This window comes from Mustela nigripes, chromosome 17 (genome assembly GCF_022355385.1).
Source record: "Mustela nigripes isolate SB6536 chromosome 17, MUSNIG.SB6536, whole genome shotgun sequence".
Lineage (NCBI taxonomy): Eukaryota > Metazoa > Chordata > Mammalia > Carnivora > Mustelidae > Mustela > Mustela nigripes.
This window is the reverse complement of record NC_081573.1, coordinates 22,491,550-22,508,709: the sequence shown is the minus strand read 5'-3', so window position 1 is coordinate 22,508,709 and position 17,160 is coordinate 22,491,550. Positions and strand designations below refer to the sequence as shown.

Below are 17,160 nucleotides of genomic sequence, written 5' to 3'. Positions count from 1 at the left end.
CAAATGCAGAAAAATGAAAATGGACCATTTCTTTACACCACACATGAAAATAGACTCATAATGGATGAAGGACCTCAATGTGAGAAAGGAATCCATCAAAATCCTTGAGGAGAACACAGGCAGCAACCTCTTCGACCTCAGCCTCAGCAACTTCTTCCTAGGAACATTGCCAAAGGCAAGGGAAGTGAGGACAAAAATGAACTATTGGGATTTCATCAAGATCAAAAGCTTTTGCACAGCAAAAGAAACAGTTAACAAAACCAAAGACAACTGACAGAATGGGAGAAAATATTTGCAAACGACATATCACATAAAGGGCTAGTATCCAAAATCTATAAAGGGCTCAGGAAACTCAACACCCAAAGAACAAATAATCCAATCAACAAATGGGCAGAGGACATGAACAGATATTTCTACAAAGAAGACATCCAGATGGCCAACAGACACCTGAAAAAATGCTCCACATCACTCAGAATCAGGGAAATACAAATCAAAACTACAATGAGATACCACCTCACACCAGTCAGAATGGCTAAAATTAAAAAGTCAGGAAATGACAGATGCTGGCGAGGATGCAGAGAAAGGGGAACCCTCCTACACTGTTGGTAGGAATGCAAGCTGGTGCAACCACTCTGGAAAACAGCATGGAGGTTCCTCAAAATGTTGAAAATAGAACTACCCTATGATCCAGCAAGTGCACTACTGGGTATTTACCCTAAAGATACAAACGTAATGATCCAAAGGGACACATGCACCCGAATGTTTATAGCAGCAATGTCTACAATAGCCAAACTATGGAAAGAACCTAGATGTCCATCAACAGATGAATGGATAAGGAAGATGTGGTATATATACAATGGAATACTATGCAGCCATCAAAAGAAATGAAATCTTGTCAATTGTTGCAACATGGATGGAACTAGAGGGTATCATGCTTAGCAAAATAAGTCAATCAGAGAAAGACTACTATCATGATCTCCCTGATATGAGGAAGTGGAGATGCAACGTGGGGGGTTTAGGTGGTAGGAAAAGAATAAATGAAAGAAGATGGGATCGGGAGGAGACAAACCATAAGAGACTCTTAATCTCCCAAAACAAACTGAAGGTTGCTGGGGGGAGGGGGGTCGGGAGAGGGTGGCGAGGTTATGGACATTGGGGAGGGTATGTGCTATGGTGAGTGCTGTCAAGTATGTAAACCTGGAAATTCACAGACCTGTACCCCTGGGGCTAATAATTCCTTATATGTTTATTAAAAAATTAAAAATTAATAAATCTAAAAAAAAAGGAGAATATGTTCAAGTTGTCCCTTGAACAATGTGGGGGTTAGAGATGCTGACCTTCTGCACAGTAGAAAATCTGCACATAACTCTTTGCAACCCTAAAACTCAAATACTCAAGTCCACTATGGGCCAGAAGCCTTACTTATAACATAAATATAAAGTCAATTAACACATATCTTATATGTTATGTATATTTTATACTGTTTCCTTACAAGAAAGTAAGCTAGAGAAATGAAAATGTTACTTAAAAATGTAAGCAATAGAAAACACATTTACATTACTTTAGTGTATTTACTGAAAAAAATCCAAGTATAAATGACCCATGAAATTCAAATCTGTGTTCTTCAAGGATCAACTGTGTCTACAATGGAATATTATACAGCTTTAAAAAATAGATGACAGCTTATCTTACATGGATGGAGCTAGAGGGTATTAGGGCAAGTGAAATAGACAAATATCATATGATTTCACTTATGTGTGGAATCTAAAAAATAAAGCAAGGGCGCCTGGGTGGCTCAGTTGTTAAGCATCCACCTTCAGCTCGGGTCATGATCCCAGGGTCCTGGGATTGAGCCCTGCATTGGGCTCCCTGCTCAGCAAGGAGTCTGCTTCTCCCTCTCCCATTCCCCCTGCTTGTGTTCCCTCTCTCCCTGTGTGTCTCTGTCAAATAAATAAAATCCTAATAATAATAATAATAATAAAAACAAAGCAAACAGGCAACGTTATGCTTCCAGTTTTGTTTTCCTTTTTCAACATTTCCTTAGCAATTTGGGGTCTCATCTGGTTCCATATGAATTTTAGGATTGTTTGCTCCAGCTCTTTGAAAAATGCCAGTGAAATTTTGATCAAGATGGCATTGAAAGTATAGATTGCTCTAGGCAGTATATACATTTTAACAATGTTTATTCTTCTGATCCATGACCATGGAATGCTTTTTCATCTTTTTGTGTATTCTTTAATTTCTTTCATGAATTTTCTATAGTCCTTGAGTAAAGATCATTTACCTCTTTGATTAGGTTTATTCCCAGGTATCTTACGATTTTTGGTGCTATAGTAAATGGAATCGATTCTCTAATTTCCCTTTCTGTATTTTCATTGTTCGTGTATAAGAAAGCAATAGATTTCTGTGCATTGATTTTGTATCCTGCCACCTTACTGAATTACTGCATGAGTTTTGGTAGTTTGGGGGTGGGGTATTTTAGGTTTTCCATATAAAGTATCATGTCATCTGCAAAGAGAGAGAGTTTGACTTCTTCATTGACAATTTGGATACCTTTTATTTCTCTTTGTTGTCTGATTGCTGTTGCTAGGACTTATAATACTATGCTGAAAAACAGTGGTGAGAGTGGGCATCCTTGTCTTGTTCCTGGTCTCAAAGGGAAGACTGTCAGCTTTTCCCCACTGAGGGTGATATTCACTGTGGGTTTTTCATATATTTTATGAAGTTCAGGAATGTTCTCTCTATCCCTATACTTTGAAGCATTTTAATCAGGAACGGATGCTGGATTTTGTCAAATGCTTTTTCTGCATCAGTTGAGAGGATGATGTGGTTCTTCTCTCTTCTCTTATTGATTTGTTCTATCACATGATTGATTTGCAAATGTTGAACCACCCTTGCATCCCATGGATAAATACTACTTGGTCATGGCGGATAATATTTTTAATGTACTATTGGATCCTATTAGCTAGTATCTTGTTGAGAATCTTAGCATCCATATTCATCAAGGATATTGGTCTGACAGCCATATGTAGAAGAATGAAACTCAACCATTCTCTTACACCATACACAAAGATAAACTTGAAATGGGTAAAAGACCTCAATGTGAGACAGGAATCCATCAAAATCCTAGAGGAGAAAATAGGCAGTAACGTCTTTGACATTGGCCACACCAACTTCTTTCAAGATATATCTCCAAAGGCAAAGGGAACAAAAGTGAAAATGAATTTTTGGGACTTCATCAAGATCAAAAGCTTCTGGAGAGCAAAGGAAACAGTCAACAAAACAAAAAGACAACCCACGGAATGGGAAGATATTCACAAATGACAATACAGACAAAGGGCTGATATCCAAGATCTATAAAGAACTCCTTAAACTCAACACACAAAAAATAGATAATCATGTCAAAAAATGGGCACAAGACATGAACAGACACTTATCCAATGAAGACAAATGCCTGACAGACACATGAAAAGATCTTCATTATCACTAGCCATCAGGGAGATTCAAGTCAATACCACATTGAGATACGACTTTATCCTAGTTAGAATGGCCAAAATTAACAAGACAGTAAATAATATGTGTTGGAGAGGATGTCAAGAAAGGGGAACCCTCTTACACTTTTGGTACGAATGCAAGTTGGTGCAGTCACTTTGGAAAACAGTGTGGAGATTCCTTAAGAAATTAAAAATAGAGCTTCCCTATGACCCTGCAATTGCACTATTTTGGGGTATTTACCCTAAAGATACAAATGTAGTGAATATAATGGTAATCTGTAACCCAATGTTCATAGCATCAATGGCCATGGTCACCAAACTGTGTAAAGAACCAAGATGCCCTTCGACAGATGAATAGATAAAGACAATATGGTCCATATATACTATGGAGTATTATGTTTCCATCAGGAAGGATGAATACCCAACTTTTGTATCAACATGGATGGGACTGGAAGAGATTATGCTGAGTGAAATAAGTCAAGCAGAGAGAGTCAATTATTGTATGGTTTGGCTTATTTGTGGAGCATAAGGAATGATATGGAGGACATGGGGAGATGGAGAGGTGAAGTGAGTTGGGGGAAATTGGAGGAGGAGATGAACCATGAGAGACTGTGGACTCTGGGAAATATACTGAGGGTTTTGGAGGGGAGGGCGATGGGAGGTTGAGTGAGCCTGGTAGTGGGTATTATGGAGGAAACGTTTTGCATGGAGCACTGGGTGTGATGCATAAACAATGAATTCTAGAATACTGAGAAGAAATTTTGTAAAAATAAAAAAAAATCAAGCAAGCAAGCAACAAACAAACAAACAAAAGAATAGACTCATAAATACGGAGAACTGGTGGTTCCCAGAGGAGAGGGGATATGGGGAGGATGGGCAAAATAGGTGAAGGAATTTAGAATTACAAAATTCCAGTTATAAAATGAATATGCCATGAGGATGGAAAGTACAGAGTAGGAAATAAAGCCAATAATGTAACAGTTTTGTATGGTTACATATAGTGACTACACTTCCCATGATGAGCACTTTGTAATGTATAGAATTATTGAATCACCATGTTGTATGCCTGACACTAGTATCATGTTGTAGGTCAACTATACTTCAATAAAAAATACTATTGTAGGTATACTGAATACCTTAGACAAAAAGAGAAACAAATGGGTAAAAAGAAGAATTTCAGCAGAGAAATTCTTTAGCTGAAAAATATTTTCAGTGTTTCCTGTGACAGCAGGGGCTTACATGTACAAACTTAACCTTTTTTTTTTTTTTAAAGATTTTTACTTATTTATTTGACAGAGAGAGATTACAAGCAGGCAGAGAAGCAGGTAGAGAGAGAGGAGGAAGCAGGCTCCCTGCTGAGCAGGGAGCCCGATGCGGGACTCGATCCCAGGACCCTGAGATCATGACCTGAGCCGAAGGCAGCGGCTTAACCCACTGAGCCACCCAGGCGCCCCAAACTTAACCTTTTATAACTACTAATACTTTATCTCCAGACCACACACACTTTGCTTTTTATCATCTCGTAAATAGATATTTATTTGCTGAGCACTCTCTGGGCCCCTCTGTCTTGCTTGTTAAATGAAAGTTGCCCTGGGGACTCTTACCTGCCTCCGCTGCCGAAGCTCCTACTGCCTTACTGGAGAGGAGTCATGTCCTGGAAAAGTTCTCTGCATGTTCTGGGCCTGAAGGCTGTGTCCCAGAGCCTCAGGCATCTGTAGAGCTGAGATGTGGATCTTGTCAGCTGGAGAATAGCTCCAGGGCCAGGCTAGACTCTCAGTCATTTTCCAGTCTTCTCAGTAGCCAAGTCAGACCTCATGAGACACTGTTCCTGCTTCTCAGTGAAGTAATAGGGAGGACCAGCTCTACTTTATCCTGGTGCCGGCCTACAGAGCAGTCAGGGCCTGGTTCAGATTTCTGACAAATACTGAGTCAGCTGTGAAATCTCTTCCTATATAATGAAGTTCCTTGATGCTTGAAGAACTGGCTTTAATATTAAATCAGCCATTTAAGCTACGACAGGTTATACTGGCATCTGTTATTTGCTGTTTTACATTTTGGGAAGGAGGGAAGGTTTTAGAGTATTAGATGTAAACGTTGCCTGGGTCCTCAGCTGCATATCCCGGTGTGTCACGAGGTGTCAGCCTAATACAAGGATTGAATTGGTTGCTGACATCCTCCTTTAGAGTCTTAGAGTCATTTTCCTCCAAGCCTGTCAAAAAACCCATTTACCACCCACTTCATAGAATTGCAGCCCTGGGTACTAAAAACCATGACCATTCAGGAGATGGGCTTATTTCTTTCTAAACAATGTAACTTGATTTTGATCAACACTTTCCCTGCCAGAACAGATGGCGATTGAGTGCTTTAAACAAGATAGAGGTTTAAAGGAGAGAAGAACGATGAGACCCTGGAGAATAGGTGTGATTGAGACCCTGGAGAATAGGTGTGATTGTGGCTGACATTCAGAAATTTATGGCACATAAATGAGGTAGAGGGAGAGGAGTGAGGAGGGGTTCTGCTGGCTGGATTGTGGGTAGATAGCAGTGGGTTTTGGATGGGACTGCTTAGGGGAATGTGAGTGTATTTCCACTGAAGTGGGGTTTGCTTGTTTTCAGAAGTGCCCTTTTTTTCATTTACTATGAAATGATTTTCTGTCCAACAACCTTGTTATTACTGTGGAGAGAGACACTCCTACCTGCAGAGTAAATAATGCAACATGAAGCAGTAATGTATAGACATGGGCTCATGAATTTCTTGTGGTAAGTGTCCTATTCTGTGTCCATGGAGGTAGAAATCAAGACAAAGGAAACTGGAGCTACTTAGAAAAATTGTTCATTATTAAGCTTTGTTTTTTTGTTCATTTGTTTTTGACATTAGACACTATATGGTGACACTTATTCATGACATCTGAGTTAGGAAGCACGTGATTATAGTTTTCCTCCTTATCAAGGAACAGCAAGTGCTTGTGGAGGGGAAGCAGACACGGGCAAGGACAGTGGGATGGGGTGCTGCCCCTTGTTTTTACAGACTGACTGTGGGACTCATGAGACCCATAGACATGCAGAGAGTGTCTGTGAGGGATGCCTGAATGACTGTGTGTCTGCAACCCACTAAGAGGCACAGAGAGGGGCTGCCTCATGCTTAGGCAGAAGAGTTACTTGCTGAGCAGTGTGAATCCATGGGCAACATAATAATGCCAGTCCCCTCCCCACCCATATAGTAACAGGCATGCTTCTGCTCCAGGAACCAGGTTGCTTGGAATTCCAATGATGAGTCATTCCTTCAGGGGAACATTGTTTTTCTCCTGAGCTTTATATTGAAATATAAACACTAATTGAGGGTAGTAAAGAAACTCTGCCATGTGACAAGTGAGTCTTTCACTGGCAGTTGAGCCTGGTTTAAGAAGTCAGGATGGGATGGGGAGTAGGGACAAGGGAGGAGATAAAAAGTGAGTTGGCTCATTTCACTCTTTTGCCTCTAGACTTACTTAGAATTTCATCTGACAGAGCACAGTCACGAGATATTGACTTATCTTGGCTGGCTGTAACTGGGGAGAAGGTAAATGTTTTCCTTCTTCACTATTTCCTGGCCTTCCTTCCACTGAAGATCTTTTAAAATTTGTTTTGTTTTGTTTTGTTTTTTTAATTTCTTTTCAGCATAACAGTATTCATTGTTTTTTGTTTTGTTTTTTAAATTTATTTTTTATTTATTTTCAGCATAACAGTACTCACTATTTTTGCACCACACCCAGTGCTCCATGCAATCTGTGCCCTCTATAATACCCACCACCTGGTACCCTGACCTCCCCCCCCCCCCCCCCCCTCCTTTGCCCCCTTCCCCGTGCTCCATGCAATATGTGCCCTCCCTAATACCAACCACCTTGTTCCCCCAACCTTCCACCCCCCACTATTTTTGTTATTATTTTTATGATGTTCTATTAGACAACATATAGTACATTAGTTTTTGATGCTGTGTTCAATGATTCATCAGTTGCATTTAATACCCAGTGCTCATCAGATCACATGCCCTCCTTAACACCCATCACCAGTTACCCCATCCCCTGACCCCCTACCTTCTGCAACCTTTAGTTTGGTTCCTGGAATCCAGAGTGTCACACGGTTTGTCTCCCTCTTTGATTTCTTCCATTCAGTTGTCCCTCCCTTCCCCTGTTGTCCTCTGCACTATTCCTTATGTTCTACATATGGGTGAAACCATATGATAATTTTCTTTCTCTGCGTCACTTATTTCACTTAGCATAATCCCCTCCAGTTCTATCCATGTCAGTGCAAATGGCAGGTATTCATCCTTTCAGATGGCTGAGTAATATTCCATTGTATACATGAACCACATCTTTTTGATCCATTTATCTGCTGAAGGACATCTCAGCTCCTTCCACAGTTTGGATATTGTGGACATTGCTGCTATGAACACTGTATGTACAACTGTATCTTTGGGGTAAATACTTAGTAGTGCAATTGCTGGGTAATAGAATAGCTCTATTTTTAATGTCTTGAGGAACCTCCATACTGTTTTCTGCATTGACAAATAACCAGAAAGGAAACTGAGACAGAAATCAAAAACCTCCCACAAAATAAGAGTCCAGGGCCAGATGGCTTCCCAAGAGAATTCTTTCAAACATTTAAAGAAGAAATAATACCTATTTTACTGAAACTGTTTAGAAAAATAGAAATGGAAGGAAAACTTCCAAATTCATTCTATGAGGTCAGCATTATCTCGATCCCAATAGCAGGCAAAGACCCTATCAAAAAGGAGAATTACAGATCAATATCCCTGATGAACATGGATGGCAAAATACTCAACAAGATCCTAGCCAATTATCATATGGTTTCACTTCTTTGTGGAGCATAACAAATAACATGGAGGACATAAGAAGATGGAGAGGAGAAGGGAGTTGAGGGAAATTGGAATGGGAGGTGAACCATGAGAGACTATGGACTCTGAAAAACAACCTGAGGGTTTTGAAGGGGCAGGGGGTAAGAGGTTGGGGGAGCCAGGTGGGTATTATGGAGGGCACATATTGCATGGAGCACTGGGTGTGGTGCAAAAACAATGAATTCTGTTATACTGAAAAGAATAAAAAACAACAACAACAACAACAAACAAAACAAAAAGCTAAGTAGCTAATTTGAATAGGCTCTTTGGTAGCCAGAGTAGTAACTCCTTAATGATGCCCATGTCCTATTTTCTGGAACCTATGAATATGTTATTCATACTCATATTCATATCTAGAACCTGCCTTACATGTTAAAAGGAACCTGCAGATGTATTTATATTAAGAACCTTCAAGTGGGGAGATCTTCCTGGAAAATCTGTGTGATGCCAGACAAGAGTCTGAATAGGAGCAAGAAGAAAGATTCAGGGTCAGGAAAAAGAGATGTGAGGATGGAAGCAGAATCAGTCAGAAAAATGTATAAAGGTCCTGTGCTGACCTTCAGGGTTGAAGAAAGGGGCATGAGCCAAGGAGTGGAAGCTCCCTTAGATACTGGAACAAGCAAGAAATCAGATTCTTCCCTAGCCCTCCAGAAATAGATACAGCCTGTGGACATGTGGATTTTGACCTAGGGAAACCCATTTCAGACTTTTGAGCTTCAGAACTGAAGACAACAATGTGTATTTTTTTTTCCTTAAATTGATTTATTTATTTTCAGAAAAACAGTATTCATTATTTTTTCACCAGACCCAGTGCTCCATGCAATCCGTGCCCTCTATAATACCCACCACCTGGTACCCCAACCTCCCACCCCCCAACCACTTCAAACCCCTCAGATTGTTTTTCAAAGTCCATAGTCTCTCATGATTCACCCCCTCTTCCAATTTACCCCAACTCCCTACTCCTCTCTAACACCCCTTGTCCTCCATGATATTTGTTATGCTCCACAAATAAGTGAAACCATATGATAATTGACTCTCTCTGCTTGACTGATTTCACTCAGCATAATCTCTTCCAGTCCCATCCATGTTGCTACAAAAGTTGGGTATTCATCCTTTCTGATGGAGGCATAATACTCCATAGTGTATATGGACCACATCTTCCTTATCCATTCGTTCGTTGAAGGGCATCTTGGTGTATTGTTTTAAGCCTGAAACTTGATTTGTTATAGCACCAAAAGGAAATTCAAATAGACTCCCACTCAGTAAATACAAGACAATTTGAACATCAATAAAAATAATAACTGCAACAAATAAAAGTACAGCAAATATGTTTACATTAAAAAAAAAGAAAAGATACTAGCCAATAGGTTCCAACAGTACATTAAAGGGATTAGCACTACCACCAGGTGGGATTTATTCCTGGGATGCAAAGGTGGTTAAACATTTGCAAATCAGTCAATGTGATTGATCACCTTGAGAAAAGAAGAGAAAAGAACCACATGATCCTCTCAACTGGCATGGGAAAAGTATTTGAAAAATACAGTATAATTTCTTGATGAAAATTCTTTAAAGTATAGGGATAGAGGAAACATACCTCAATATCATAAAAGCCATCTATGAAAAGCCCACAGAAAACATCATTCTCAATGGGTAAAAACTGAGATCTTTCCCCTTAAGGTTGGGAACATGACAGGGATGCCTACTCTTAACCACTATTGTTCAATGTAGTACTAGAAGTTCTAGCCTCAGCAGACAGACAACAGAAATAAAAGGCATTCAGATTGGCAAAGAAGTTAAACTCCCTCTCTTCACAGATATCATGATACTTTTTGTGGAAAACCCAAAAGACTCCACCCCCAAATTATTAGAGCTCATAAATCAATTCAGCAACATGGCAGGATACAAAATGGAACCGGTTCCTTAATTTCTCTTTCTTTAGTCATATTGTTAATATATAACAGTGCAACTGATTTTTGTGCATTGCTTTTGTATCCACTGAGGATCCTGGTAAAATTTTATGCAAAGACCACTAGAGGGGCAGGTGTGCAGAGCCTTCCTGTGCATCTTCTGTAAAGTGGGCCACCTTGCTTCACCTAGCTATACCAGGGACTATGTTGTGTGTGCCCCAAGGCTGATTGCTTTAGAGGTGATTTCCCCTCCCTCTTTTAGACATACGTGATTTCCTTGAAAGCAGAGAGCACAAAAGCACAAAATTTACCTTTGTGCATGAAAGTCATCTGCTATTAATGCAGAGTTCTGAACAGAAAATAAGTCCTGAGTTATAGGCATGCTGCATTAGAGGTATATAAATTCATTCTGATGCCAGAGGCACTTCCTTTATTTTTCTTTCATTAGGTAATTGATCAGTAACATTGATCAGAAAAAAATATGCCTGGGGTGCCTGAGTGGCTCAGTGGGTTAAGCATCTGCCTTTGTCTCAGGTCATGATCCCAGGGTCCTGGGATGGGATCCCAGGGTCCTGGGATGCATCCTTCTCCCTGCTCAGCAGAGAGTGTGCTTTTCCTGCTCCTTCTTACCACCCCCCTTGACTTCTGCTCTCTGGATCTCTCTCTCTCCCTCTCCCTGTCAAGTAAATAAATAAAAATTTTAAAAAGGAAAAAATTATGCCTTGTTAACTATATTCTCAGATGAACATCAATGAACTCAACTGGCAGTACATCAATTCCTGTGTTAGGCATTAACTGGAACAGATAAAGCTGTGTAATATGTCACTGGGTGGGATCCAGGACAGCCACACTCTCAAAAAGGGCAATCAGAAAATTTGTTTTTACTATCCTATATATAATAAAATGGGAAATTGCACCTGACAGATGGAGACTTAAAGCTGTTCCAGTCCTCTAACATGAATGCTATTTGATGTTCCCTAGTCATTCTTTCTGAGAAGGAAAGATGACAGAAATGGGAGCAGCCTGTCCTCCTTGTACTGTAGATGTAAGCCTCCCCCACCTTCCCTTACAGCATACATTTTCTTTCCTAAACCCCATATCTTGTCATCGTGGGGGGGAACTTAATGTTGAGAGATGACAACTAACTGTGTCAAATGGAGAGAAAGCCAGAAATGATCTACAAGCAAAGGCTTTTAGTGTCAGAGTATAAATACTGCCTTATGAAAAGACTTCATTGTGTGTTTTGGTCTTCTGAAGGTGGACCACGTAATTGTCACCTTCATGAGAAATGCATATGGTTTGAGAGGAGCTGCAGAATTTTTGGACTGCTGGCCAGGAAGTGGATCAGAGAAGCATTGGCTTCTGGGTTCTGGGTCAGAGCCTCTGCTGCAGAGTTGCTGCCTTGGCCTGTGATGAATGAGGTGATGCAGAAGAAGATGAGCCACCCCAGGTGGAAAGCCCTGTTGAATCATAGACTCCAGTCTGGATTCTCAGCACTGAGCAGGAACAGTTCCTTACTGGTGCTATCTCCTTACCTGTGATCTCTTTACAGAACTTGCCTTGTATTGAATTGTAATGGCAGAATGTTTTATGACTCTTGGGCTTGGGGCACATTAACATTTCCTTTTCCTAACTGCCTATTTGACATTAAAACAATTCAGGTTGTTTGCAGAACAAATTATTGTTAAAATAACCAAGTCCCATTTTAAGTGGAACAGAAAGATCAAGAAATTGGGTTTAACATTTATTTTTTAAAAGATTTTACTTATTCATTTCCAAGACAAAGATCACAAGTACGCAGAGAGGCAGGCAGAGAGAAGAGGAGGAAGCGGGCTCCCTGCTGAGCATAAATCCTGATGCGGGGCTCAATCCCAGGACACTGGAAACATGACCTGAGCTGAAGGGAGAGGCTTCAATCCACTGAGCCACCCAGGCACCCCCAAGAAATTGGGTTTAAATGAAATCCAAAGAGAATATTGTTAGATAATTTGAGCATTTGGCGATCAGGGTACATTGCATTGTTGAGAGAAGTAAGGGTGATACCTGCTTCCTTGAGATTTTAAAAAATGAAGTAACCAGCTACCTACTCTAGATGATGTTGCTATTCCCCACTCAGGAGCAAGAGGCTGAAATAGCTAGTGTTCAAGGTTCTCTCACTTTGAGAACTTGAGTGGTCCATGAGTGTTGTGTGATAAATTAGTAGGTGCATGATAGGAGCTTTTGGGGGTCAAGACCCAAGAGAGTCTTCTATGGGCTAAATTATGTCCTCACCCAAGAATCATAAATTGAAGCTATAATACCCAGTGTCATGGTATTTAGAAATGGCACTTTTGCTGTGCAGAAGCTTTTGATCTTGATGAAGTCCCAAAAGTTCATCTTTGTTTTTGTTTCCTTTGCCTTTGGAGACATATCTTGAAAGAAGTTGCTATGGCTGATATCTAAGAGATTACTGCCTATGTTCTCTAGGATTCTGAGGGATTCCTGTCTCATGTTGAGGTCTTTTATACATTTCAAGTTTATCTTTGTGTACAGTGTAAGAGAATGGCCGAGTTTCATTCTTCCACATATAGCTGCCCAGTTTTCCCAGCACCATTTATTGAAGAGACTGTCTTTTTTCCACTGTATATTTTTTCCTGTTTTGTCAAAGATTATTTGCCCATAGAGTTGAGGGTCAATATCTGGACTCTCTACTCTGTTCCACTGGTCTATGTGTCTGTTTTTATGTCAGTACCATGCTATCTTGGTGATCACAGCTTTGTAGTAAAGCTTGAAAAGGAAACAGTCAAGAAAACAAAGAGGCAATACACAGAATGGGAGAAGATACTTTCAAATGACAGTATAGACAAAAGGTTGATATCCAGGATCTATAAAGAACTCCTCAAACTCAACACACACAAAACAGATAATCATATCAAAAAATGCGCAGAAGATATAAACAGACACACCTCCAATGAAGACATACAAATGGCTCTCAAACACATGAATAAATGTTCATCATCACTATTCATCAGGGAGATTCAAATTAAAAGCACATTGATATATCACCTTACACCAGTTAGAATGGCAAAAATTAGCAAGACAGGAAACAACATGTGTTGGAGGGGATGTGGAGAAAGGGGAACCCTTTTCCACTGTTGGTGGGAATGCAAGTTGGTGCAGCCACTTTGGAGAACAGTGTGGAGATTCCTCAAGAAATTAAAAATAAAACTTACCTATGACCCTGCAATTGCACTACTGGGTATTTACTCCAAAGATACAGATGTCGTGAAAAGAAGGGCCATCTATACCCCAATGTTTATAGCAGCAATGGCCACGGTCGCCAAACTGTGGAAAGAACCAAGATGCCCTTCAACGGATGAATGCATAAGGAAAATGTGGTCCATATATACTATGGAGTATTATGCCTCCATTAGAAAGGATGAATACCCAACTTTTGTAGCAACATTGACGGGACTGGAAGAGATTAAGCTGAGTGAAATAAGTCAAGCAGAGAGAGGCAATTATCATATGATTTCACTTATTTGTGGAGCATAACAAATAGTATGAAAGACATGGGGAGTTAGAGAGGAGATGGGAGTTGGGGGAAATTGGAAGGGAAGGTGAACTATGAGAGACTATGGACTTTGAAAAACAATCTGAGGGGTTTGAAGTGGTGGGGGGATGGGAGGTTGGGGGAACCAGGTGATGGGTATTGGAGAGGGCACAGATTGCATGGAGTTCTTTTCTTTTTTTTATTAATGTGTTCTATCACAATGATTGATTTTCAAATGTTGAACCACCCTTGCATCCCAGGAATAAATCCCACCTCATCATGATGAATAATCCTTTTAGCATACTGTTGGATCCTATTGGCTAGGGTCTTGTTGAACAGTTTGGCATCCGTGTTTATCGTGGATATTGATGTGTAATTCCTTTTTTTGATGGGGTCTTTGCCTGGTTTTGGGATCAAAGTAATGCTGGCCTCATAGAACTAGTTTGGAAGTCTTCTTTCTTTTGAAACAGCTTCAGAAAAATGGCATTATTTCTTCTTTTAAAAAATATTTATTTTTTAATTTCTTTTCAGTGTTCCAGAGTTCATTGTTTATGCACCACACCCAGTGTTCCATGCAATGCATGCCCTCCATAACACCCACCACCAGGCTCACCCAACCTCCCACACCCTCCTCTCCAAAACCCTCATTTGTTTCTCAGAGTCCACAGTCTCTCATGGTTCATCTCCCCCCTCCAATATTATTTCTTCTTTAAATGTTTAGTAGAATTCCTCCAGGAAGCAATCAGCCCTTGACTCTTTTTTTTTGGGGGGGGGTGATTACTGCTTCAGTTTCATTACTGGTTCTTGTTCTGTTCAGATTGTCAGTTTATTCCTGTTTCAAAATATCTTGGTAGTTTATAATTTTCCATAAAGGTATCCATTTCTTCCAGGTGGCTTAATTTATAAGCATATAGTACCTGATAATAATTTCTAATAATTGTTTCTATTTCTTTGGTGTTGGCTGTGATCTCTCCCCTTTCATTCATAATTTTATTGACTTGAATCCTTTCTCTCTTCTTTTCATAAGTCTAGCCAGTGATTTATTGATCATATTAATTCTTTCAAAGAATCAGCTTCTAGTTTTGTTGATTTGTTCTAATGTTTCTCTGGTTTCTATTTCTTTTATCTCTGCTCTAATATTTATTATTTCTCTTCTCCTGTTTAGTTTATGTTTTATTTGCTGTTCTTTCTCCAGTTCCTTTAGGCATAAGGTTAGTTTATGCATTCAGGATTTTTCCACTTTTGAGTGATGCTTGGATGTCTATGTATTTCCCACTTAGTTCCACCTTTGCAGTATCCCATAAATTTTGGACCAATGAGTTTTCATTCTCATTGGTTTCCGTGAATTGTTTAAGTTTTTCTTTAATTTTCTGATTGACCGAAATACTCTTTAGAAGTATAGTCTTTATATTCCAAGTGTTTGAATTCCTTCCAAATATTTTCTTGTGGTTGAGTTCCAGTTTCAAAGCATGGTGGTCTGAAAATATGCAGGGAATAACCTCAGCCTCTTGGTATCAGTTTAGAATTGATTTGTGACCTAGTATGTGGTCTATTGTGGAGAAAGTTCCATGTGCATTCAAGAAGAATGAGTATTCTGCTGTTTTTGGGTGGAATGTTCAGTATATACCATGAAGTCCATCTGGTCCAATGTGTCATTCAAAGCTCTTGTTTCTTCTAGAAAAATTTTTTCTAGATAATCTATTACTGAGATTGAGTTTTGAGGTCTCCTACTATTAAAGTATTATTACCAATATGATTCTTTATTTTGGTTAACAGTTGGCTAATGTAATTGGCTGCTGCCACTTTGGGGACATAGATATTTACAATTGTTAGATCTTCTTGTTGGAGAAACCCTTTACTACAGTATTTCTTACTACAGTCTTTAGCTTAGAGTCTACTTTGTCTGATATGAGAATTGTTACCCCAGCTCTCTTTTGAGGTTCATTGGCATGAAAAATGTTTCTCCATACCCTCATTTTCAATCTGGAGGTGTTTAGTTTCAGAGAATAACTCTCTTGTAGACAGCATATGGATGGGTCCTGTCTTTGTATCCAGTCTGCAATCCTGCAATCCTGTGCTGTTTTATGGGAACATTTAGGCCCCTCACATTGAGAGTGACTATTGGAAGCTAAGATTTTAGTGCCATCTTGTGGCCTATGATGTCCCTGTTTCTTTTTTTTTTTTTTTTTTTTAAGATTTTATTTATTTATTTGACACAGAGAGATCACAAGTAGGCAAAGAGGCAGGCAGAGAGAGAGGAAGGGAAGCAGGCTCTCTGCTCAGCAGGGAGCCCGATGCGGGACTCGATCCCAGGACCCTGAGATCATGACCTGAGCCGAAGGCAGCGGCTTAACCCACTGAGCCACCCAGGCGCCCCATGATGTCCCTGTTTCTATAGATGGTCTTGGTGAATTTCTGGCCTATCCTTCTTGTGGAGTCTTGCTTCTTTTTAGAGCCCGTTCTCCCCTTAATATTTCTTGCAGGGCCAGCTTGACAGTCACATATTCTTTCAGTTTCTGCCAGTCCTGGAAGTTCTTTATCTCTCCATTGTTATGAATGGCAGCCTTGATGGATAAAGTATTCTTGGCTGCATGTTCTTCTCATTTAGTACACTGAATATGTCTTGCCAGCCCTACCTGGCTTGCCAGGTCTATATGGACAGGTCTGATATTATTGTGATATTCCTTCCCCTGGAGGTAAGAAATATTATCCCCTAGCTACTTTCAGGATTGCTTCAGGGGTTCTAAGATTTGCAAGTTTTCCTCTTATATGTGGAGGTGTTGATCTGTTCTCTTTGATCTTGGGAGGGAGCCTCTCTGCCTCTTGGACATGAATGCTTGTTTCCTCCCCCAGATTAGGGAAGTTTTCAGCTATTATTTGCTCAAATAAATCTTCTAGTGCTTTCTCTTCCCCCTCAGGGATCCCAATAATTCTGATATTGGAATGTTTCATGGCATGACTAATCTCTCACCGTCTGATCTCTTTGGCTTTCAGGAGTTTATCACAGGCCTCCATGGCTTCCTTCTGTTCTATCATCTTATCATCTAGCTCACTAATTTATTCTTCAGTCTCATTTACCTTGGCTGTCAGAGTATCCAATTTAGACTGTGTCTCATTTATAGCATTTTTTTCATATATAGCATTTTTAAGCTCGGCCTGATTAGATCTCATTTCTGCCCTTAGAGATTCTATATTGTCAATAATACTTTTATCACGCCTAGATATCAATTTCATAATCACTACTCTGGAATCTATCTCTGACATATTGCTTATATCCATATCTACTAGGTCTGTGGCAGAGGCAATGATCTCTAATTCTTTTCTTTGTTGGGGG

The 17,160-nt window shown here is 39.9% G+C and overlaps 1 protein-coding gene across 1 annotated transcript in view; it reads right to left on the bottom strand.

Moving 5' to 3' along the window:
• LOC132004954 (uncharacterized) overlaps window positions 1-16,862 on the bottom strand; it is a 44,852-nt gene extending 27,990 nt beyond the window's left edge. The window contains exon 1 of the mRNA XM_059381619.1: window positions 16,798-16,862. Coding sequence (XP_059237602.1) covers window positions 16,798-16,862 — 65 coding nt within the window. The remainder of the gene's footprint in view (window positions 1-16,797) is intronic.
• Between the last annotated feature and the right edge of the window lie 298 nt (window positions 16,863-17,160).